This window comes from Rosa chinensis, chromosome 6, assembly GCF_002994745.2.
Source record: "Rosa chinensis cultivar Old Blush chromosome 6, RchiOBHm-V2, whole genome shotgun sequence".
In the NCBI taxonomy this organism is placed as follows: Eukaryota; Viridiplantae; Streptophyta; class Magnoliopsida; order Rosales; family Rosaceae; genus Rosa; species Rosa chinensis.
Window position 1 is genome coordinate 8,219,550 of NC_037093.1, and position 25,310 is coordinate 8,244,859.

Genomic DNA, 25,310 nt, shown 5'->3' on the forward strand with positions numbered 1-25,310 from the left:
GGTCTGTCGACATACCTAGTCATTTGAGTGTGTCAAGCACTACATATATGAATGCCAGCAAAGGCCAAAGAATAATGTCGTATGTACAAGGGAAAGAAAGAAAAGAAAAGAGATACCCCAAATGGTTCAATTGGTTAACGTAGATCAGATTTGTTGGAGATAGAGATTTATCCCAAGATTTTTTTCAAGTTAGAATCCACACTTATAGAAGGTAATACAATACCCAGCACAAATTATGACCTGTGACCAGCTATTTCCAACAGACTCAGGAAAACTAAGTTGAGTTTAACATAATGTCCTAATGGGTAGCAGATTTTCACTTCAACAGTTGAGAAGAATGATAAACTCAAATTAAATGAAGGTAAGGAAGAATAGTAAATTTCATATAAATATTTGAACTTACAAAAGATTTGCAACTGTTTAACTAACAAATGATTTGACTCAAATAGCAAAACTTGCCACTAGAAGAAAAAAGGGAACACAAAATTAACGGAAGAGCTGTGTCTAAAAACTCTTTAAGCAACGAGATCTTACTTGTATCGAAGTTTAACAAATTACCATATCAACAGGCCACTGACACATAGACTTTAATAACTTCCCCGAGAACCAACAATTTCATGCCGTATGGCAATGCAAAAACTTGATGACAGGAAGCAGAGGAGATTCATGTGAGGTCAAATTAAGGGTTCTAAATACTGAACCATGATTAATGGAGGGTGTACTATCCCACTTTAGGATCTCACCAGCTATTGAATGTGTGTATACAGTTTCTTTCAATCTTCAGAAGCACGCGAGACAACCTTCTCAAGCTGTATGCCCCAATCTTCACCGAGTATCTGAGGATTTAACTCCACTGCTGCACAAAAATCTAACATAGTTGCGCAAGTAGATTTTGTTTCTCTTTGCCTCATCCCAACAAACCTTATACAAGGTTCAATTAATCTCTTGAGATAAGCATCTAATCCGATATTCAAGAGGTTAACACAGTCAACAGAAGCATTCATGCCCTCCATCTGCAATTTCCGATCCAAACGACTTCTTAATGATCTTGTATCAGGTAGCTCACCGCGGTTTTGACAGGTTTCCAGGTGGTATGTACGACATACTGATGCATTATGGAGAAATTTGCGTGATCCACCCAAATTCATGGATATACCAAAAGGAGCTGTTACTGGGCTTCTACTTTGAATACTCGGGCTTCCTGCAGCCTGTTCAACCTCTTCTCCATCTTCCACCGAGGCTACTTCAATTGGAGGCCTACTGCCAAGAGAAAGCAATTCAGCAGCACTTTGCTGTACTTGTGCTTTGGAAACTGCTTCCTCATATGCAACATCTTGGGGCTTCCCATTTGGCCCCAAAGGACTTGGACGGTCACGAAACTTGTGGTCTCCATTAACTGCAGACCGGCCCGTCAGAGGGGATTGAGGAATTGCATCTCCATTCCTCTTACATCCATTTGCAACTTTAACAGTAAGAGTGCTTCCGGGTTTCCTAAAACTTGTCAAAGGTGGAGCTTTTGCAAGGTGTGCATTCTTGATGATCGATTTAATAAGCCGGTTATGAAGAGGAAGATTGTCCCTTCCAATAATCCTAATGCAGAACTTGTTGAATTCACACTTACTAATCTTCAAACTAAACAATCTTCTGATCAGTTCAAAGTATTTCTCAGCTCTCTCATGCCCAATCTTTCGAATAATCATCGATTTCAGCTCCAAAGTGTCAATACGAGAAAAGGTTTGATTGGGCAACATCTTCATCCCCTCAGCTTCTTATATTTCATCAAAACCACATCTCAATTCTAAACATTGAATTCTCCAAAATACCTACATGACAAAATGCAAGATCTTCAATCCAAATCCTAAAGCCCAGATTCCCAGACAATGTATATTGACAAAAATGGAATCAGAAAGCAAAAACCTAAACTCTTTAACCAAAATGAACAAGACCCAACCACAGATTTTGCTCAAATTACTGAAACAATTATCAATGGGAACTAAACGTTGACTATGCTAAGAGTTCAAGAACAAATTGCTATAGCTTTAGGACATCCGGATATTAAATATAAAAGAGTAAAAGAAACAAACTGGACCAAATTAGTTGGATTTCAGCTACAATTCACAAAAGTGGCACAAACCAATTTTAGATTTTAGCAAGAAATAGAAACCCAAAAAGCGAATTGACTAAAGAATGAAACTAGTTTCAGAGAAAAACACACCTGAGTGGATTTAGGTTCAAGTCAATGGCTTGAAGAAGCGTAGTGGAGACTGTCTGAATTATTTGCCTGTTTTGTTTGGAAGCTATTTCTGTATAACACTGATAAGTACTTCTTATAACAAGGACACCCACCAAACAAGGATTAAGATATAGAGCTTCCTCTGTGTGCTATCCGAACCTTCTTTTCCTCTTTGGTATAAAACACACACGTGCGCTATTCTGTGTTTCAAGGCCCCGTTTGTTTAGGCATTTTAGTAACAGTGAGGTGTTTTTCTTTCCTTAATTTCCCTCCACATTATGAAACAGAAACACAACCAGCTCATACGATGCACATTTTTACAGTTCATTTAGTACACAAATACATGATAGTAACTTTTGTGTGATGAAAGGTTGGATATTGGACGCGAAAATCTAATGTTATTTTCCTCTTCGAAGATACAAGAGCGAAACAATCAACTTAGTGGTAGCGGAAGACCTGAGAGATTATTCTTCTGTAACATCTCTGGTTGATTAAGATGTCATTCTGTTCTGTTTGATAGCACATATACTCAGACTGCATTTCTCTGCTTTGCTTTCACCATTCGGTATGCTTAAAGAAGTGTTTGACTGCTAAAGTAGCCATTTTTTCATACATCAAACAAAGCTTTAAATTTCTATGATGCTTTCGAATTTGATAATCACATACAAAATATAACGCTCCCTCACATTGTGGCATGTTCAAGTAAACTTAAATGACCAGAATGCATCAAATAACTTCATACCAAATCATGGCATAGCGAAAGATTCATATATGTAGTGTCACAAGTACTAGGATTACAGTTTCTTTACAAGCAAAAGAATACATTCCTTTGTAATCGGTCAACCTGTGAAAGTTGTAGTGTTACACATCTTTGTAGTACAAAAGTATGATAAAGCCACCTACTCTAATTTGAAGGCTTCTTCTGGCCTCATTGTCGAAGATTCTTGTTCTGCTTTAACAGATGGCAAGTCTGAGAGAAGGCTAACAGAAGATTCATCTTGAACTTCTTGATGCAACTGTGAAACCACGGAGTGGCCATCCGAACAATTCTTGGGAGCCTCAGTGGGTAGTTCTGCATCGAACTGTGCCCATCCATGGTCCTTTGCATGAACTAAAAGAGGGTATAACAATAGACCCACTATAATCACCACACCACTTACTAAGAATGTCCTCAGAGAAGCCAAGCACATAACGAGAATAAGCAACAATGCGGGAGGCAGGCAAATCATTATTGCCCCAGATGTCTGGAAGGGAACTCGGTAAGGTCTGTGAAGGTCTGGCTTCTTTATTCTCAATTTTATAAAAGCAGCAAACTCAAGAAGCATTCCTATAGCGTATAAGAAATTCAAAAACTCCAAGATTTCCTGAAAACTCATCCACGACAAGAAGATGACTCCGGTGGCAGAGCACAAAATGCTTATGGTAGGTGTTCCATACTTAGACCTATAAGAATGCATTTAAAAACAACAATCAGGCACGTCCAAACAACAATCCATTTCAGTTCCCAGATATGAAACTCAATTTTGAAGGTCCTTTCTTGAGGGCTAATGGGAGTTACAGGAAAATAGCTGAGACATTCTAACAAAAAACAATCAGCAAGGAAGTGAAAGCATATAGAATAGCTAACCTTGAAGCAAATATAGCCGGAAGCATTCCCATCTCGCTCATCCCAAGAAGTTGAAATGCATCACTGCTCATTTCTGCTTCGAACAACCCCAAGTTAGACATTGCAGAAGCTGCTTGAATCCACCACTTGAGCCAAACGCCACCTATTAACATCCCAACTTCTGCAAAGTACCCATCAGTCCACTCGCTAGATGGAGAGTTTAAGGCTCCTGTACCCGCAAGAAGTGGAATCAAATATGAACAAACCACCACAACTACAGCCCCAAGGAGCGCCTTTGGAAATGTCTTGCTTGGATTTTCAACCTCCCCTGCAAGGGTACTTGCCTTATCCCAGTAATTCAGATTCCAAAACATACTATTGAAGTATCCCCTCCACTCCACCTTCTTAAAGTCCACAACTAGCCACTGCTTGAACCTAATTCTAGGAATAGAAAGAATAGCCATCACGATAAATGGGCAAAGTGAGAAAACAGCAAGTGAAACAGCAGAGAACCCGACAATATGCAGTCCGCGGTAATTCAAGTAAGTCAATGAGAATGTTATTCCCAAAAGAGCTGGAATTCGAGCAACCATCCGATTAAATATGGGAAATGAATGCTTCAAGTAATCCAAGAATAGGACAGGGTAAAGAGCATTGTCCATAACCCCACTAAACCATTTCCAAAACCCCTCTTGGAATCCCCAAAATGGCCCGAAAGCCGCTGATATCCAAAGCACATATCCACCATTTTCAGGGAAGCTTGTGGCAAGCTCAGCTGTCACCAAAGCTTCTGGAATGCTCCAAAACAAGGGGAACACTAAGAAACCAAGCAATGACAAAAGAGGGCCTCCTCCAGCCCTGACTGAATCCTCAACTCCAAAAGGACCCCCAGAAACCTCATAGAAAATTAAAGCTATAAGAGGTAAAAGTGTCAACTTTGGGTTTGGTTTGGAAGCAGCTGTGTCCTTGACATCACTGACCATTCCCTCTTCACCCATCCACAAACTTCAGATCAAAATATTCAAAACTCGAAACTCAAAGCAGCACTCTAATGGATTCAGTGAATTGGGTTATGCCCAAATGTTTGATCTTTGTAACTTTTTAATGTTGCTAAGCACAAACTAACTCTTAACCTGTAAGTTGCTTCAAAAACCATAAAGGATTCAACTTTATAACTCGGTCTAAGTAACTCTAACCTGTAAGGATTCCCCACTCTTGTCTATGATGCTGAGCTCTATTTAATTCTAAACCGTAATCTCATTCAAACCCATAAACAAAACAAAATGATCAGATATAAAGGTACCTGCTTTGAAGATTTATCAAACTGGGTTTCCTCTAATCTTCATAAGAGAGGTGTTGGATCTATGAATCCCTCCACTCCTACCCTGCTTTCTTGGAAAACATGGCATGGTTGGACTTGTTCTTAATCTTCAACCCACATCTTTGTTCCAAGGGAATGGTCAGGATTGATGATCTTTTATATTTGTGGGGTCAGGAATGATCAATCAAAAATTCAATCTCTGACTTTTCATGTAGACGCAAGTGGGATTAGTAAACATAGTTAGGATGCGACTGGGGAACCCCATTTTCTTGGATTGCGTAAAGAATAAAAGAGCCCATTCCAATCTGAGATTCTGAGATTGCCACTAGGATTGGAAAACAATACTACTCCTCGTTTGCATTGTTTCATTAATTCATTTCATTGTCTTGTTGTCCCATTTATTTACCAAATGGACTTTTCTTACATAATTTAAGAGTACAACCTGGTTTTGGCTCGGTAAATCTTAAGATGGAATTGTGGATGGACTACGGAGCTAGGTCCTAAAATGTTACACAAAAACAAGTGATAATCGGTAAACCAAGTTACACAAAAATATTAGTGCCAAACAAGTCCTAAAATGCATACTGATAATAAGATTTTACATTGGTTATGAGCAAATAAATGAGACTGACATTTGAGATCATGTTTTTTTTTGAATGAGAGAGGAAAATTCTCCCCAAATTTATTAATAAAAGAAGAAAGAAAAAAAATACTAACTAGATAGGGGGGACATGAACTTAACCCCTTCAGTAAGAACGTTGAAAGACATCTGACTAAACAACCAAGCAAAAACTACCGAAAGTGAAAATTAGGAAGCCCCATAAAATCTCTATTGCAAAAAAAAAGGCAACAAAATCTGGGGGCGAGTCCCACCAAACCATAGTATCTGAAGTGAGACCAAAGTGACACTTGAAATCATATTTAATAACGTTGTTCTTGCTAGTCGACACGATGCATAATAATGATGACAGCCTTCATCTAGCTATGATTAATAGTTGGGTACATTTTCAAATTAGTTTTTCACGTGCTATTACATGTGTACAAAAAAGCTAATATGGTTGCTGATGTTCTATCGAAGCTAAAAATTACATTATTTTTCTAACAAAAAACCTTACTATTGCACGATTAATTCATATTAGGTGGAGTGAATTAACAAAGGGTTAACTACAAAGCACTACCAGACAATAGATTTTTTGACAACAAAGTCCACAACCTTTTCTCTTATACAATTAAGGACACACACTATTCTCCTTGTACCTCTTTTTGTTCTTTACACAGTATCAGCTTATATTTTACTTTTCCAGACTAAACACAGTATCAGCCTAAGGACTAGCCTTCAACATGCCACAACTTCACCTAACGACTTCCTGTCTAAGCGGTTACTATCAGGGCGGAATCACTGCTGCCTTAGTATGATAAGAGTCAGCTTTTAAAATAAAATAGAAAGCTTGCTACTGCTTACTAACTGCTACTGTTATCAAAACATAAATGCAAAAACAGCAAAATATTTTTGTGACGGGGTACTGAGCACAAACTGAATTTATTTATTCAAACATAAATACAGATACAGAACCCAGAGCCTCACTCTTGGGCAAACAGCTAGAAGCTGCTTAGCTACTCATAACTTGATTACAAATACTTACTTGGAATCAGAGGCACACTTGCATAAAGAGATTTATATAAAACCTGCTACTGCTGCTACTATGGCTTCCTTATTTTTGAGAGAATCTGATTCTGCTCAATTTTCGAATATTAGACTGATGTTTTCTACTTCGAATGCCTTCTAAGGGAAGCTAAAGCTCCTTATATAGGGAGCGGAACTCAAATTACAATTCAAAACAACAAAATGTACAGAACGACTCCGTGATTTCCTGCTTTCCTTAGTGCTCCTGCTGGTGGAGGTCGGCCGGGGAAAAAGCAGATTCCTTTAGGTGAAATGTTTTTCACCTGCTTTTTGAAAAGCAAAAGTCACTTTTGGGAAAAATCCAAAAGGACTTTCGGTGTTTTCTACACCTGCTGCTTCACATGTTCTCATCGGTTTCTGAATTGTGACCAAGGACAAACGAGTCGTTATCTGCCTGGGCCATCCTTACTGTTGTTGCATTGTCTTCGACATCTGTATCAACATACATCTTGTAGTGGTTGTCAGTTTCAAGTATTTCCACCCATCGTAAGCATGCCAGTGTCGAATCTATCTCTTTTCTGGTAAGAGATAGGAATAAGTCACTGCTGACTACGTCAGGATGATCGTAAGCAGTGATGATAATTTTTTCTCCTGCTGCCAGGAAGGTATTGTAGGTATCCTCAGAGATGATCTTTTTGATATATTCTAGAGTCATGGCCTTCATCCACGGGATGCTTGAGTTTGGTTGGCCATTGTACCCTACACAGGCTGGTTGAAGATATTTCCTTTGAATAATTCTTACATAATGATAAGGAGGAATATATTCAACTTCACCGTTTGCCTTCTGGATCCATTCTGGAGGAGTGGATCTGAACTTCAGTCGAAGCATACAGTCATTTTTTCTTACATTTTTGACTGTATTGACAATGATAGGCGGCAAACCTTTTAGATCATCATTTGTTTTAGTCCACAGATTATGGACAAAACCATTTTCAACAAGCCAGAGCTTATGTTCTTGAGGATGTTCACTCTGAACATTAACCAGGTATCTTCCAACATAAGGACCTGAAACAATAAAGAGAGTTGGAGGAACTAGGTCTTCTGGATTATGTCTTCCTATCAGACTATGGAATTCATGCCAGTCTGATTCATTAAGTGCCATGACAGGAACTCTAGCACTTTCTGGACTTTCAAGGAAGAGAATTTTTTCTTTTCTTACAGCACTCTGCTGTATATGACTTTCTTCAAATTGTGGTCTGGCGTTCTCATATAGTTCTTCAGCTAGTGCAAAGAGTGCTGGGAACATTAGACCACTGCTTCTTTCTTGAAAAGCAAATAAGAGATTATCCAGGATTGCCTTATGGTGATAAGCTAGTCTCCTGCCAGTTCTGAACACAGGAGTGTCAAAAGTTCTTAATTCATAATTAAAAACATTTATGACTCCAGTTGGAGTTGGTCTGCTTTTTGGCAAAGCAGCAGCCGTCAACGGTCTTGATGAGCCTTTACCGTCTGCCGTTTGAGACGGGCTAGCCAATCCTTTACCCTGGGATTGATCAGTTGAGGCTAGTCCTTTAGGACTTAGCAGAAACCTTTTAAGAACCTTTTCTTTGGTTTCCATAGGATCTTCTTGAAGCTCATGTTCTTTCCCAGTCCTTCTGCTTCTGGGATTACGACCTTCGTCGTCTTCTCTCTGGCTGAACATTGCCATTTCCCTGGTCAATGCGTCTGGAAGATAATTCTTGTTTCCTGCAATTAATTCAACATTATAATCATATTGGTTAAGAAATAATTGCCAGTTTGCTAATCTTCCTCTATCAGCAGCTTTATCAAGTTTGAAATTTTTGAAATTCTTTACTCTGGCACAATCGGTGCAGACAGTAAAGGGTTTTCCAAGAAAAGCTGGAGAATTTAAAATCGTTTTCTTGACAGCCAAAATTTCTTTTTCCCCTGTGGGATAATTTAGTTCTGCAGGGCTGAACTTGCCACTACAAAATTTACAGATCTTTTCAATGTTAGTTCCAGGCGCCTTTGCCAGAACCACACCGGACCAATAATTATCGCTCGCATCTGTCTGGAGGATAATTTCATCATTCTCTTCTGGTTGTTGCAGAGGAGGGAGGTTTTTGCAGAGATTTTTTATCTGCTTCACGATTTTTTCATCATCTTCTGTGAAGTTCCATTTTCTTTTGGAACTTGTCTTAGGAGATAACATCGTTGTTAACCCTGAGATTTTAGGGATGAAATCTCTCCCATAATTTATGACACCAAGGAATCTCTCTAGACTCTTAGCATCAGGAATTTTGTCTGGGAACTTCCAGATCTTTTCAAGAATATGAGGTTGGAGTTTTATTACTCCATTTTTGATGTTTATTCCTAGGAAATCAACTTCATCAAGGATAAAGAAGATTTTCTTTTCACCTAGGATGATTCCATGCTGAACTATCAGCTTTACTACCTCATGGAGGTGTTTCATGTGTTCTTCTTTGTTTTTGGAGAAGACTAGGATGTCATCTATGTAGACGACGCAAAACTCTGCCACATGCTTGAAGATGTTGTCCATCTTTCTTTGGAAGATTGAGGGAGCTTGCTTTAGACCAAAAGGCATTATTAACCATTCGTAATGGCCTTGTGGTGTTCCAAATGCAGTGAGAGGTATGCTCTCAGGATGCATCTTGACTTGCCAGAAACCCGGCTTTGCATCGAACTTCGAAAAGACTTTGGCTCCTCTGAGCTGGTTAATCAATACTCTTACTTGAGCAATTTGATAACCGTCCTTGACAGTCTTTTTATTGACATCTCTGTAGTCAATAACCATTCTAGCTTTTCCTCGTAGGTTTTCTGCATGATTTCTCACATAGAAAGCTGGAGCATGATGAGGGCTAGTGGAAGGTTGAATTAATCTCTTGTTCAGGAGATCTTCAATATCTTTTCTGAATTCTTTTTGATCTTCCTCTTTGTAATGAGGAATGGCTTTAACATGGCAGATAGCATTCATGTCATGCAATTTCAATTCACAGACCACTGGGTCTTTTTCCCAAAACTTCTGAGGATTTGTATCCACATTTTGCTCTAGTGTTTTCTTGATTTTTTCAAGAGTGGGAATTTGCTGAGACTCAAGCTTGTTCTGAAAGTGTTTGAGGTTATGCTCATGGATGAAACTAGCTTCTTCATCTTCACTAGTTTCTTCTTCTTCAGAAGATTCTTCAACAAGTAATTCTTCTTGTTGCTTGATTTGGAGTATGGGTTCGAATTTTGGTTTGTAGGGGGTAAGATCACCACTATTCTGTTGCGATCTCTGATACTGAGTAGTAAAACCGGGACCGACCACAGTTCTGGCTTGTGTGAGGCGGTCTGCCCAGAACACCCGTTCTCCTTTCCTGAAGCCTATCGCTTCTTCATCCTGAATGAATCGTTGTTGGAGAATAAAATCATTTCCCAACAAGAAATCAGATCCTTGGCCTTCAGATTGCCAAACATTCTGGATGATAAATGTTCCTCCACCAATGGTGATATGAACATTTTTTGCTACTTTTTTCATGGTGAGATGGCTTCCATCAAATGTAACACCAGTAGCAGACTTTTTCTTATCTTCTCTCCAGAGTTCATCTGGAATTGCAAATCTTTTTGCAACTGTAAAACCTGATCCATTATCTACAAAGGCATGTAGATGATATTTTCTGTAATCAGGGAATTTGAGTTCAATCTCTATGTAGTTGCTGTATCTACTTGTAGAGACGACTTTCGATTGATGAAGCTCATTTTCCTGAGCTTGTTCCTTTGGAATGAATGGTTTGCATTCTTCTTTTGGAATTTTTTCTGGATGAGGTGATTTATCAAAACTAGAAGGTTTTGTATCATCCCAGTTTGTAGGAATTATCTCTTTGATGTCTGGGTCACTGAACCATGACGGAGGGTCATATCTGACTTTATAATCAAACTTGCCTGATGGTTGGCCAAGTAGATCCCATGTTTCAGTAGCCTCTTGTCGTTCTAAGAGATGAACAGTTTCTGGTGGTTTCACCAGTTCTCTATTTTCTGGTATTTCAACCAGTTCAATATCTTCATCGATTTTTTCTTCATCGATGATTTCTTCCTTTTTCGAGGAAGATGGTTCCATGGTTTCCTGGAACAGAGTTTCCACTTCTTTCGCCTTTTGTTCAGCGAAATATTCTTCATATTCTTGCTCAACCAACTGGCTGACAAGACCATTTTTGGTTTTTCTTCTTGCTTCAGCTATGAAGCATTCTTTATGATAAGTCTTCTTGGACTCTTTACAAAATATAGGGAGACCATTCTTTTCATGACATAAGCAGTAGTCACAAACGAATGTACCAGGGTTCACCTGATAAGAAGACATGAAGGATTCTGTTTTGCTTTCTTCCCAATTTTTGATTCTCAAAACATTCATTTGTCTGGATTCGAAGTACTCTACTTCAGAATCGATCTCAGACTCATCTGATGAAATTTCTTCTTCAGACCAGGCAGAGTAGACTGACCTGTCATCATCTTCATCATCAGAATAGGCTATTTCGTAGCCTTTCATGTTTGCTACCTCTACTATTTGCTCATATTCTTGGAAGAGAGCTTTAGTAGATCTTTTACCCTTTTCAGGGCATTCATTGGCATAGTGCCCTTCAGCTTTACATAACCAACATCTGCAAGCTTTCTTGCTTGGTTGTTTATGCTGATGAGTATTCTTCTTTTTCTTGAAGAATTTCTTTTTAGGATCTTCATCCTTTTGTTTCTTGTAATTGGAACTCTTATTGAATTTCCAATCTCTTTTCTAATTACTCTTTTTGAATTTTTTAGAGTAATATTTTTCTTTTTTCTTCTTTCTGTGGAATTTGGATTCATGACATCCCCAGTTTGTGGGCATATCCAGTATTCCATAACAGAAATTTTCAACTCCTTTGAGTTGTTTCTTGGCCATCTTAGCTCTAAGATTGGCATTGCATTGCTCCTTCAGTAATTGCCGGATTCTGTCGGCAATTCCTCCAACTGAAAATCTTTCAATTGGTTTTTCAGCTATGCTTTCTCTCACAGCTGTTCTCCATGGTTCAGGGAGTTTCCTGTGCAACAGATTAACTAGATCAGTATTCTCTAGTTCACCAATTGTACAGTAATATTCCTGAAACTCATTCAGGTATTCTTCGAAATATCTCATGTCACAGATCTTGAGAGCATAGATATTCGATTTTGCCGTTTCTTTGGCTTTTTCACTCAGATTTGAAAGATCTCCACAGAACTGATCGTACAGTGGTACTGCAAAATCATACGGAGATTTTGAATTTTTGATTTCTTCAAGCCAGTCTCTTCCTCTGGCAGTTTCTTTGAAGGATAGGTAATACTTTTTTGCTACTCCAGTGAGAGTAGTTTCATAGTACACCTGCAGATCTGGTGCTTCAAATTTGCCAAGGGTAAGTGCAGAAGCCATCATCAGGCTATCTACCCATTGGTCAATGGTTTTTCTTTTATCTAGACTCTTATCTAGATTTAACCAGATGCCGTAGTTCGTGATAGGAACTCTAGGCAGATTGTCCTCTGGGACAAATCTTTGGGAATTTCTTTCTCCTTTTTTACCCGTGGGGGCTTTCTGTAATGGGAGTTTTACCTTCCCTTTTTCTCTGCTAATGAAAGTTCTGGAGCTTTCTCCTTCTTCCATTTCAATATCCTGATAAGGAAAGACTTTTCTCGTCTTTCTGATTTTGAATTCTTTCATTTCCTCGATTAGTTTTTCTAATCGTTCAGAATTTTCACAATTCTCAGCTTCTTTATAGAGTTCATAGAGCCTCTCAGCTCTGAACATATTGACTGGTCTGTTCAGATCAGCCTCCAATTCTTCTTCAGAAATTGGTTCTTCAATAGTGGGTTTTATACCACTGACACTAGCTTCCCTAGTGCTGTAGCTTCTTCTCAGAAGATTATTCTTGTTTATCCTGAGGTTCTCAGGACAGACATCACTTTTTCTGTGATTGTCAAAATTAAGACTAATTTCTCCAGTCTTTCTACTCTCGTAGATCTTTGCTTTTGCTCTTTCCGGCTGCTTTTTTGGACCGGATAATTTCCATTCAAGAGGAAAAGTCACTTCATTCCAAGTAACCTTGTGGATCTGTTGTGAATGGTTCTTCTGATTGGTGAGGAATCCAGTAGTAAGACCTGGGATATTCGTTATCCTTGTCTTAGGGGCTACTGTAGTACTCATCAATTTATAGTATATTCTATATACTATAGCAAGTTCTTGCATATCTTCTTTCATAGATATGCCATCTGTCTTGACTCTCAGTCGTAGACAATGAGCTGCATCTTTCAAGCTGGTGGTGAAGTTGGGGAAGCAGTTGAAATACGCTACTTGATCACATAAGGATGCTTCGAGTGTTCCCAACAAACTAGCTTGGAAGTCTGTTAACCTGTTGTCCTGTAGAACACATAGGACCGAACAGTTTATGCCTACTTGGACTGCTCCAATATGCATAAATTGATATTTTTTTGCTTGAGCTCTAGCAACTTCTGAAGGAGTGATTAATAGAAGATCAGTCTCTCCACCTGCTGTAGCGGGGGTTGTGATTTCCAGTAGTTTAAAATAATGGCTATCCATTAGATCAAACTTTCCCCTTTTGTAGATTTGTTTAAAATCTAATTTTGGGATTAAGGAGTTTTTTACCTCTTGTTCAATTTCATTGAATTCGAACTCTTCAGCATTAAGGAGCTGTACTCCTTTCTTTTTTCCAAAGATGCTTAACATTTTCATTTCTCTTTTTTCCAGGTTTTCATACCGGATACTAGTCTGACTAGTAGATGGTTCCAGAAAAATCATGTTTGGAACACGATTTGTGTCTGGTTTTTCTAATGGTTTGAATCCATTAGTTTTCTTTTTTACTGTAGGCCCTTTCTTGTCCTTCAGTATATTTTTCATAGATTCCAGCGTTTTTTGCTGTTCATTGATTTTTCTACTGACGACTGTCAGCTTTTCTTCTTCCGTTTTTGGAAGTTCTTTGATATAATCCAATTTGTTTTCCAATCTTTCCAATTGGTGGATTATAGCAGGTAATTTTTCTAGATGAGTTTGACATCTAGATATTTCTAGTAACAACTTCTGATATTTCTCATCAGAAGATTTCAATAGAGAATTTATTTTCTCTAATAACAATTTTGACATTGTCCCCATTAAGGAGGGGTTCTCCTTGAGCTATTTTACAAGCTCTGATACCAGTGATGTGCGGATCTAACCAATGCTCAAATAATCAAGAGGTTTTTGTTCCTCTTCCAGAACATCTAAGAGATTATCTATCTCCTCTTCTATTCTATAGATTCTAGTCTGTAGTCTATAGATAATATCCCAGTAATTGGGAGAATCTCTATTAAGATTATCTCTATAGATTTTTAATTTTCTCAATTTCTCTCTCTCCTTTTGCAGTTCCTTAGTAGTAATTTTGCAGATAGCAATCAACTCAAGTCTATCAACAATCGAAATTATGAATGGTAAAAATAACCGTTTACCTTCGAGTATAGAGGATGGACTTATACCTGCAATATGGTTAAACAAACAAATTCAAAAGCATGGGCCCACTACGCTCCGTCAATTTTATTTTTACCAAAGGAAGAGATAACTATTAAGGAAAGTAAAAGACTTACTAAAGACAAAATGTCCTTAAGTGTAAACTTTTGTCCTTAGATGTATAAAATCAAAAGTGGAGGAGTTATTTGTGTTTTGGACTTCTACTAGGGGGGTCTTTGTAGTTTGCTAATTAACAAAAGGGGCCACAGTCCTAAAGCTTTTTCATAAGCTCTACACCCCAAACAGGCCCTTATGACCAAAACCCTACATAAACCTTTTTCCCGCTCTCTGGTTTCTCGCTTCTTCTTTCTCCCTGATCTCTGAAAATGTCCGAGCATCCATTGCAGGCACTCTTCCAAACTTTCGCAAAACTCTCAAACTCAGTTCAAACCCACCTCTCTAATCTCATACCCCAACCTCCTCACCCCACACCCAAAACCACCTCAATCTCCATCTCTTCCTCCTCCAAAGTCTCCCCATCACAGAATGACCCCACCCATCTCCAACCCCAAGATCTCATCAACAACAAGGTAATCACCCTCATTCACAATCCCCTGCACTCCTTTTCAATCTGAATTTTGCAGCTTTCTTTGGTTTTTCTGGGTTTGTCTTCTGGGTTAGTAAGCCGTGCATATCACCTGTTTGATAAAAGTCCTGAGAGAGATGACAAGAATTTATTTGCATCGGTGATTTTGCTCTCTGACTTTCGCAGTTTGTATGCGAAAAGAGTGGCTACGAAAAGTCGTCACAGGGTAGCTAATGCGGTGAGACGTGTTTGCAGATAATGCTGGTGTAGAGGTTTCCCGATATCGAGTTGTGATTGCGTTGCAATGTGTTGGGGACTCAGTTAGCTGTAAAGTTATTTGCTTCATTGCTATAATTTTTAATAGTGTTTTTGTATTCAGGGAAAATCGGCTGGTCCTGTGACGAAAGAAGGGCTCGGAAGAGCCACTTGGACTTTTCTTCACACTCTTGCTGCTCAGGTAAAGGGAATAGTTTATACTGTTTAGTATCCTATAAAGTTGTTATATTTGAATTTTGTGACTTGAACAGTTGAACTTGCCTAGATTAGCACCCACTACCTCGTGTAATTGCAGCACAATGTTATCCTATAGCCTATAGCCAGACTATATCACTAAAGTATCTTCACTTGTTTCTTCCTGTTAAACCTCTCTCTTTCTTTCCGTATGAAGTCTGGAAAGGGTCTTTTTTCACTGACCAGGTTTAAGTTGGGCAAGTTTGAGAGACTTCACTTTTGTTCTCAATACTGATTAATAAACAAGGGAAAATTAAAAGGAGAAAGCATCCAGGCAGGTTCAGAATGTAGCTTCACACGAATTACATCACTTATGCACTCAATGAAATGATACAAGATACTAAATGTAGTAATTAGCTGTTTAATTGTAGATTGAACTTTTTAAATTGTTTCTGAACTTTTCAGTATCCGGATAATCCAACGAGGCAACAGAAGAAGGATGTAAAAGAATTGGTACGCTACTCTCCCCTCCCCCCCTCCCCCCCCCCCCCCCCCCCAACCACTAGTTATTATATTTCATTACTGAAAAGGAAAGTAAAAGTTTACAGATGTAAGTCTAGTTTTGGAATCCTTTTCTTGTAAAACTATGATATTAGCCCTCAACTGAATGTTTTTTTAATTTTTTCTGCCCTCGCAATCTGGATTGTAAGAAGCTAAAGAGAAGTGATAATTGTATTAGCCTTCTTAAATCGTTGTTGCTTTTGGATGGAGGTTCGTCAGGATTTTAAGGACTGGTTCTGTATGAAAAAGTATGTTTGTAGTACATGGGCACTTCTTCCTGCTCCTATGTTGGAAATTCATCTCACAAGAAGCCCCTGTAATAATATATTGTTTAGTCATCAGACTAATTTTAGGAGCAATGTGAAGTGGATAATGTAGTGGAAGAACTCATTCTAACAGGATTCCATTGTTTATGCAGATGTCAATACTATCACGAATGTACCCCTGCAAGGAATGTGCAGATCATTTTCAAGAAATTCTGAGGTACACAGTCTCATCTTTATTGAAGCTCATCATTTTTTGTGGTCACTAGCCCCTAAGTTTCAACAACATTATAGGGTTCTTTATTACCAAATGATCTCCCAAAGGCTCCCTTTATTTATATTTGAATCTACTGGATGTATTTTTGCAACATGTTTGGCAGATCAAATCCTGTACAGGCTGGATCTCATGCTGAATTCTCCCAATGGCTATGTCATGTGCATAATACTGTTAACAGAAGGTAACTTATTCTCCCAATGTCTAACATCTGATTTTAAGTCAATGCTTTGCCTGGTCTCAAGCTGGTGGAAGCTCAATACACAAGTTCAATTGCGCTGGTCCTGTAAATTAAATGGCTATGTGACGTACACCCCGAGCTTTGACCTGAATATGATTTATACATCTTTGGCAAACTTATTCTTCTGATTTCTAATATATGGGTTACTGATACAGCCTTAACAAAGTGGTTTTCCCCTGTGAACGAGTTGATGCAAGGTGGGGCAAGTTAGAGTGCGAACAGCGTGCTTGCGATGTACTGGGAAGTACCACAAGTTTTTGGAAATAACTACTTTCTGCACTAGAATTGGATGGTTAGACTTGATAGTATAATGGTAAACATAATCGTGTGTAATCAACTCTTATAAGATATGAGTTATATATAAAATTCAAAGATTGAATTCTAAGAAATATCCTTCCTTTATTTCATGATTTTGTCCCCCTATTGTGGATTAAACCAGTTTGTCTATTGTTTAAAATTAATTAATTTTTTTTTTTTTAAAAAAAAAAAGGAGAAGAAGAAGAAGAAATCAGTTTGTCTAACTACAAGCAACAAAGGATTGTTAAAAGAAGAAACAAACAATCAAAATCTCCTTCATTTTGCATTTAAGGATTAACTAGGATGTGCCGATATTACGATTTACATCATGCAAACTTGGTAAAAGTAGTCCTTAAGCTATTCCACGCTGACTGTTGTTGAGCTACTAGGTTAGCAGCTTGGGTTGTTCCCTCCATGGCAGACACTTGTGCCAAGTCTGAGACCAATCCATCTCTGGCAGTGATTACTTGTGTCTCGATGGAATCCAAAACCTCATCAATCTTTGCCTTGTTTCTCTTTTCTGTGGCTAGAGAAGCTTCCAACTTTTGAATCCAGGCCTTAAGGTTGGCAATTTTCTCCTCTGAGGCAATACTTTTTTTCTTCGTCTCAGTATACTTGGAACTCTGTTGCCGGAGCATAAACTTCTTGTGGGTAACTGAAGCTGATAGGTCAGAGACCACCTTCAACTTTTTTTTAGCTTGAACAAAAGTGGAGGTTTCCTCTGGGAGGTTTTCTGTGAATGATGAAAGGTTAGCCTTCAACTGCGATGAGCACGAATCAACTGATAAAAGCATGGCTGTATAAGTGAGAAACTCTTTTTGCACTTGGTCATCAGCTAAAGCTTCTAACCCCCGATCAAAGATCTTCTGGAGTCCTTCCTTGGCCAATGCATACTCGTCCTGGCCAACAGATGATTTAGCCTCTGGTTGATGAAAATCAAAGCTAGGAAATGGTTCAGAAATGAGATTAGAAACATCAACCATCATAGCATCGAGCTTCTCTAGCTTGGATGAAGGAGATTTATCCTAAAAATGTCAAGTAAACAGGCGTGATATATTGGAATTTGGAGGATAGATAAAACCAAAAATTCAGAAGCCAAAACAAAAAGCTCACCTTGTAAAAAGCCTGCAATTGTTGGATCACTTGATGAGCTTTTGCATTTATCTTGCAGAAGTAACAAAAAACAACTGGATCTTTTTTACTGTAGGTACAAAACCAGAAGGCATTTATAGAAAAGTGGAGCATGAAAGATTCGAGGCATCAATTTGTAGATACTACAAATCTTTGGTTAAATGTATGTACCTGCAACTGATAGCAAGAGAATGATTTGACTTCTTATAATGCTCATACATATGGCTGCCCACGCGCAAACCACAGAAGACGACCTTACAGTACAAGCAACGCCAAATCGGATAGGGGTTGGGAAGGCGATGACATCTAGTACATGAAAATTCTTCAACGTTTTACAAATACATCAATATATCATTACATGATTCAAGATTGCATTTTGAACCTATAATAACCACTGGAATCAAATTAAAGAGTGAAAAAGGAAAAAATGTATTCAGTCGATGAGAAAGGAAAAATAAGACCTCATGCAGGGAGTATCTGGATTGGGAATGCTAGTTAGGTCAGAGGACACCAAAGAAGCAATGTGACCGCACTGTGTCTGGACATTCACCAGCCAAACCTTTATAAGCTTTCGAAAGAATTGTGTTTTGCGTGTATAAAATATAGAGAAACTAAGTGCAGAGAGATTACCTCCATTGACGATGTCTGCATGAGTCTGAAAGTTGCAGATGTTTATGTTTCTAAGTGGTGTCTTTATATATCAACAGTCAGAAGCGGAACCATCTGTTTGACGCTTTGAGAATGCCCCTATATCAATTGCTTCTTTGTTAATGGATAATATTGGATGGAGTCTCTTCACTATTTCTGAAGTTTTTTTTTTTTTTTTTTTTGAATAATTTCTGAAGCTTTCTTTGTTGCATTGAAATTTGAAAGAGATGGAAGTTGAAACGTACACTAATAAATGGAGTTGCACTAAACCCAAATTAGATAGTTATTGGCTTATTGCAGTCCATGCAGCATTAACTTGTGGCTAGCGATCCCACGGATGGAGAAACTGAAATACTAGCATGGCCTTTGGGGTCGGGGGATGGGATATGCAAGTTACTCCTAAGAACAAATAATTTTCTGGACGTTACTTAAGGGGGGGGGGGGGGGGGTGGGGGAGCCGGGGGGTTGGGAGGGAATGGGATATGCAAGTTACTCCTAAGAACAAATAATTTTCTGGACGTTACTGAGGGATTGAAAGAAGCTTGCTATCCCTAATGAACAAAAACAGATCAAATCAGAATTTAAAGCGATCAGCGAACACACAAGAGCATTAAACAAAATGAGGGGGGGGGGGGGGGGGGGGGGGGGAGCCGGGGGGTTGGGAGGGAATGGGATATGCAAGTTACTCCTAAGAACAAATAATTTTCTGGACGTTACTGAGGGATTGAAAGAAGCTTGCTATCTGTCACGGGCCGAACTTTGCAATGCGCAAAGCGGACCGTGCGGCACTTGCTAGCAAGCAAGTCAGCCAAGTGAGTACCTTGCAAGGAACAATGAAAGCCACACGATATTAAAATAGTGCTAGTGAAAAGCAAGAACACAATTATATGAATGTTGGGACAACCACGAAGAACAATGAATAATCGAAAGGAAAGATCAGAGAACAATCTCACGGGGCACAGATGATTGAATAATTCCTCTTTTATTGATGGTAAGACGGTAAGGGAGGCAAAAGTACATGTGCTTACCTATACTAGTTCCGTAGTCCAAACTATGCCGACTAGGAACCCCTCCCTATAGAGCATATCGGCCTTACATGAACCTGGCAGGAGGAAACATGAAAAAGGCCGAGGAGACTAATTGCTAAATAAAATAAATTACATAATTTGTAAATTTCCAAAACATCCCTAGCACGCAAGCAAACCAACCAAAGGCTTAACTAATGACCCTGGACAAGGTTGCTTGCGGCATTACAAGTGCGGCCCCTAACATCCTCCCCCACTTAAGCTGTCGGCGCTCTCGACGACTGCCTTGATCTTGAAGTCTTCAATCTTCTGCTGGAACTTCTTCTTCAGGACTTCAGCGTTCTCCCAACTGGTTTCTTCATCTCCAAGACCCTTCCACTTGACCAGGAACTGCTGGCACGGCCGCCTTGACACTCGGGTCACTCTCTCTGCTAGGATCTCCTCCACTTCTTTCGGCTTTGGGGGTCTGATGTCAACGTGCTCTCGAACAGGCTGGTTGCGTACTTGATCTTCACGGTCTGGCTGGTGCGGCTTGAGGTTGCTGACGTGGAAGACGGGGTGAACTCTCATCCAGGCGGGAATATCGACTTTGTAGGAGCATTTCCCCACTTTAGAAATGATGGGGAGCGGTCCTTCATACTTCCTGAATAGACGCTTGTCCCTGGAACGCAAGAACCTGAGCTGTTCTGGGAGCAGCTTGACAAGGACCATATCCCCTGCTTGAAACTCCCTGGGCTTGCGGCCTTGATCTGCCCACTTCTTCATTCTCCCTGCCGCTTTCTCTAAGTAGGCTTGAGCGATCTCAGCGTTAGTCTTCCACTCTTTTGTGAAGTTGAAAGCACGCGGATTTGCTCCTTTGTAGACTTCTTGCACAGTATGAGGCAAGAGAGGCTGTTGGCCAGTGACAATTTCAAAAGCACTCTTGTTGGTGGATGAGCTCTTCTTCGAGTTGAAACAAAATTGTGCAACATCGAGCAATTGCGCCCAATTCTGTTGATTGGCATGAACAAAATGGCGCAAGTACTCCTCCAACATCCCGTTGAACCTTTCTGTTTGCCCATCAGTCTGTGGGTGATAACTTGAAGATATGTTGAGCTCAGACCCGAGCAACTTGAACAGCTCGGTCCAGAATGTTCCCGTGAACCTAGTGTCTCGATCGCTGACTATGTTCTGAGGCACACCCCAATACTTTACAACATGCTTGAAGAAGAGGCTGGCTGTGTCTTCCGCCGAACAATACTTTGGGGTTGGCACAAAGGTGGCATACTTTGAAAACCTGTCAACCACCACCAGGATGCCTGATAAGTCTCCCACCTTCGGGAGGTTGGTAATAAAGTCAAGGGAGACACTCTCCCATGGGCGAGTCGGAATAGACAGTGGTTCTAACAGCCCTGGAGTCTTTTGGCGCTCAATCTTGTCTTGCTGGCATGTTAGGCAAGTCTTGGTGTATTCTGTGACATCGTCTCGCATCTGGGGCCAGTAGTAACCTTGCTTGAGGAGTGCGTGGGTCCTCTGCCATCCAGGGTGACCTGCCCACAGGGTGTCGTGACACTCCCTCATGAGCATTCTTCGCAGTCCGTCAGCTCGCGGAACAAACACTCGTCCTCCTTTGGCCATCAATATGCCATCCTCTATCCAAAACCGACGGCTCTTCCCTTCCTTCACCATTTTCATGAGGGATTGCGCCACGGAATCCTTATCCAGACTCTCCTTGATACGCTGCTTGATGTCTGTGGCAATGATGCTGCTCGACAAAGCAGCCAACACCTTGAGGGTGGCAAGGTTAGACTTGCGACTTAGAGCATCAGCAACTTGGTTTGTGTGCCCAGCCTTGTGTTCAAAATGGAAGTCAAACTCAGCGAGAAACTCTTGCCATCGGGCTTGCTTTGGAGTTAACTTCGGTTGGGTCAGAAAGTGGCTGACTGCAGAATTGTCTGTCTTCACAAGGAACTTTGACCCCAGCAAATAGTGTCGCCATGTCCTCAAACAGTGAATTACGGCTAGCAACTCCTTCTCCTGAGCCGCGTACCTCCTCTCAGCTTCCGAGAGTTTATGACTTTCATACGCAACAGGATGCCCCTGTTGCAGCAAAACTCCCCCTAAGGCGAAGTCAGAAGCATCTGTCTGGACTTCAAATGGCTGGTTCAGGTCGGGTAAGGCAAGGACCGGATCTTCCATCACGGCCTTCTTCAAATCTTGAAAGGCCTTCTCACAATTAGTACTCCAGTCCCATGTCACTCCCTTCTTCAAGAGTTCAGTTAAGGGGTCGTCTTCTTTGAGTAGTTCTCAATGAAACGTCGGTAGTAATTAGCCAGCCCAAGAAAAGAACGTAGCTCTTTCACATTCTTGGGGTTTCGCCACTCCTTTATGGCTTCTACTTTCTCCATATCCATCCTGATTTGACCCCTTTCAATAATGTGACCTAAAAACTTGATGGTCACTTGCGCGAAGGAGCACTTTTCGCGCTTGACATACAACTGATTGTCCCGCAACCGTTGGAACACCAACTTTAAGTGCTCTACGTGTTCTTCTAGGGTAGAGCTGTACACCACTATGTCATCCAGATAGACTACCACGAACTCATCTAAGTATTCGTGGAAGACTTGGTTCATCAAAGTGCAGAATGTGGCTGGCGCATTGGTCAACCCGAACGGCATCACCAGGAACTCAAAGGCGCCATAGCGGGTGACGCACGTTGTCTTGGGTTCATCTCCTTCTGCAATACGAACTTGATAGTACCCCGAGCGGAGGTCTAACTTTGTGAAATACTTGGCACCACTGAGTTGGTCAAACAGATCTGCAATCAGAGGGATCGGGTACTTGTTGCGCACCGTGACTTTGTTGAGAGCCCGATAGTCCACACACAGTCTCCAACTTCCATCATGCTTCTTTTGGAACAGCACGGGCGCACCAAAGGGGGCTTTAGATGGCCTAATGAATCCCGCCCTGAGCAGGTCTTCGAGTTGCTTTCGAAGTTCCGCCAGTTCTGGGGGAGCCATTCTGTAAGGTGCCTTTGCAGGTGGCTTGGCCCCCGGAAGCAGTTCGATCTCGTGGTCCACACTCCTTCTTGGAGGTAATTCTTTGGGAAGTTCAGGAGGCATCACATCTACGTAGCTCTCCAATACCTCTTCAATCTCCTTCGGAATCACTTCTCCTTTAGTCTCATCCCTTATCAGGGGAACTGCTACATAGGTAGGCTCATGCCGCTTCACGCCTTTCTTGAACTGGAGGGCGGACAAGAGACGGGGTTCACTTGGTTGTTCTATTCTTGCCGGAACCACACACGGTCTTTCTCCCATAATAAGTAAGTGTTGGGCACTAGGAATGGGAATAGCTTTGTTCGCCAACAAGAACTCCATCCCTAATATGACATCAAAGTCGTCCATCTGGACAACTACGAAGTCAGTCTTCCCTTGCCAGTGACCCAACTTGAGTGATACCCCTTGAGATAGTCCAGTTGTAGGTGAGGCCTTAGAGTTCACAGCTTTCATGCGGCCAACATCCTTCTCCAACTTCAGCCCCAACCTCCGTGCTTCAGGTTCTGATACAAAGTTGTGAGTAGCGCCTGTGTCAACCATCACGCTCTTGGCTACTTTCCCATTAATACTACCATCTATGAACATCAAGCCTTTAGCCTGGGCCTTCTTAGGTGATTGTGGTCGCTTCTCCACCGCACCCAAGAATCTCAGGGCTCCCATGTGACTAGGTTCCTCCTCTGGCTCTTGCTGATCCTCCATTTATTTTGTGTGAATATGAGCCTGTAGGGCAGAGAGGGCAGTCTTATGAGGGCAATCATTCACTCTATGCGGTCCTCTGCATAAGAAGCATGCTAGTGGCTTTGGAACATAGCCTGAGGGATTAAAAGGTCGAGGGGTGAAGACCCCTGTCGAAGCAACAGGCTTGGACGTTGCCGTGTCCCTCGCATTCACTGCTCTCCTGTCCCCTCCTCCTGAGTTGGAAAATTTGGACTCCGCTCCCCCACTTCTACCCGGTCCAGGCCTTATATTTCTGTTGACATTCACATTCGAAAATGGCTGAGTCTTCTTGGTAGAGTTCTCCTCGAATGTGTAGTCCGTCAACCTTTCAGCAGCAGCCTGTGCGGAGGCCAAATCTTGAACCCTTTGTCGCTGAAGTTCTGTCCTCGCCCATGGCTTTAAGCCTTCCAGGAAATAGAACAACCGATCCTTCTCTGACATGTCTGGGATGTCAAGCATGAGCACCGAGAACTTGTTTACAAAGTCTCGGATGTTGTTGGTGTGCTTGAGCTCCCTTAGTTGCCTTCTAGCAATGTACTCTACATTCTCAGGGAAGAATTGAGCTTTGAGCTCCTTCTTAAGATCCTCCCAAGTGTCAATGGTGCATACCCCTCTTTGTATGTCATTATACTTGGTCCTCCACCATAGTTTAGCATCTCCTGACAAATACATTGTTGCCATGTTCACCTTCACCTCTTCCGAATCTGGCTTCACTGCTCGGAAGTATTGCTCCATATCAAATAAGTAATTCTCAAGCTCCTTGGCATCCCGCGCCCCTCCAAAAGCTTGAGGTTCTGGTATCTTTACCTTCCTGTAGTCCGTCACAGGCTGGTTTCCCATCGCACGGATGGTCAGGTTGAGCTTGGTATTCATCTCCACCAGCTCGTTTCTGAAAGCATCAATGGTGGCTCGGACATCTTCCGCCATATTGTCCACGGTCACCTGGAGTGTGTCAAGGGCATCACTCATCGCCCCCATTTGCTCGTTCGGAACAGGAGTTTCTTCCTCATTTCTCTCCCCTCCACTACCTCGAGCTTTACGTTTTTCAAGGGCCACAACTCGGTCCTTCAGGCTCTCCACCTCTACCATCCGCGCCGCCAACTCATCTAGGTCGACGCGGTCCAACACATTAGTGATATCAATCAACCTATCAGGCACTCCCGCAAGTTCTCCGAGTTGTTGGTCATACCAATCGAATCTTTGTTGGTTTGTCATCTTCCCTGTCATCGTAGTGAGCTTCTTGAGCCGAGTTGGCTTTGATACCAACTGTCACGGGCCGAACTTTGCAATGCGCAAAGCGGACCGTGCGGCACTTGCTAGCAAGCAAGTCAGCCAAGTGAGTACCTTGCAAGGAACAATGAAAGCCACACGATATTAAAATAGTGCTAGTGACAAGCAAGAACACAATTATATGAATGTTGGGACAACCACGAAGAACAATGAATAATCGAAAGGAAAGATCAGAGAACAATCTCACGGGGCACAGATGATTGAATAATTCCTCTTTTATTGATGGTAAGACGGTAAGGGAGGCAAAAGTACATGTGCTTACCTATACTAGTTCCGTAGTCCAAACTATGCCGACTAGGAACCCCTCCCTATAGAGCATATCGGCCTTACATGAACCTGGCAGGAGGAAACATGAAAAAGGCCGAGGAGACTAATTGCTAAATAAAATAAATTACATAATTTGTAAATTTCCAAAACATCCCTAGCACGCAAGCAAACCAACCAAAGGCTTAACTAATGACCCTGGACAAGGTTGCTTGCGGCATTACAAGTGCGGCCCCTAACACTATC

The 25,310-nt window shown here is 41.0% G+C and overlaps 4 protein-coding genes across 5 annotated transcripts; 1 reads left to right on the top strand and 3 right to left on the bottom strand.

Annotated features, from left to right (window-relative positions):
* Positions 1-356: 356 nt before the first annotated feature.
* LOC112171460 lies at positions 357-2,355 on the bottom strand. Its single transcript, XM_024308641.2, has 2 exons — positions 2,216-2,355; positions 357-1,823 (listed from the first exon to the last, which is right to left on the bottom strand). Exon 2 carries the CDS (start codon positions 1,755-1,757, stop codon positions 774-776), a length of 984 nt encoding a protein of 327 aa, XP_024164409.1. The 5' UTR covers positions 1,758-1,823; positions 2,216-2,355; the 3' UTR covers positions 357-773.
* A 590-nt stretch (positions 2,356-2,945) lies between these two features.
* Positions 2,946-5,442, bottom strand: LOC112171458 (probable polyamine transporter At3g19553). Of its 2 annotated transcripts, XM_040509057.1 has the most exons (3): positions 5,143-5,442; positions 3,861-5,035; positions 2,946-3,676 (listed from the first exon to the last, which is right to left on the bottom strand). In XM_040509057.1, the coding sequence occupies exons 2-3, from the start codon at positions 4,835-4,837 to the stop codon at positions 3,133-3,135; spliced, it is 1,521 nt and encodes a 506-aa protein (XP_040364991.1). In that variant the 5' UTR covers positions 4,838-5,035; positions 5,143-5,442; the 3' UTR covers positions 2,946-3,132. The 2 variants fall into 2 exon arrangements, with proteins under 2 accessions (XP_040364991.1, XP_024164408.1); XM_024308640.2 differs by having other exon boundaries at positions 3,861-5,442.
* A 9,116-nt stretch (positions 5,443-14,558) lies between these two features.
* Positions 14,559-17,045, top strand: LOC112169449 (FAD-linked sulfhydryl oxidase ERV1). Its single transcript, XM_024306470.2, has 6 exons — positions 14,559-14,869; positions 15,245-15,322; positions 15,781-15,828; positions 16,295-16,359; positions 16,520-16,597; positions 16,810-17,045. Exons 1-6 carry the CDS (start codon positions 14,666-14,668, stop codon positions 16,919-16,921), a joined length of 585 nt encoding a protein of 194 aa, XP_024162238.1. The 5' UTR covers positions 14,559-14,665; the 3' UTR covers positions 16,922-17,045.
* Positions 17,046-17,264: 219 nt separating this feature from the next.
* LOC121050206 lies at positions 17,265-18,848 on the bottom strand. The gene is made up of 6 exons (XM_040509622.1): positions 18,713-18,848; positions 18,544-18,620; positions 18,254-18,388; positions 18,065-18,152; positions 17,932-17,976; positions 17,265-17,850 (listed from the first exon to the last, which is right to left on the bottom strand). Exons 1-6 carry the CDS (start codon positions 18,731-18,733, stop codon positions 17,278-17,280), a joined length of 939 nt encoding a protein of 312 aa, XP_040365556.1. The 5' UTR covers positions 18,734-18,848; the 3' UTR covers positions 17,265-17,277.
* Positions 18,849-25,310: the final 6,462 nt, after the last annotated feature.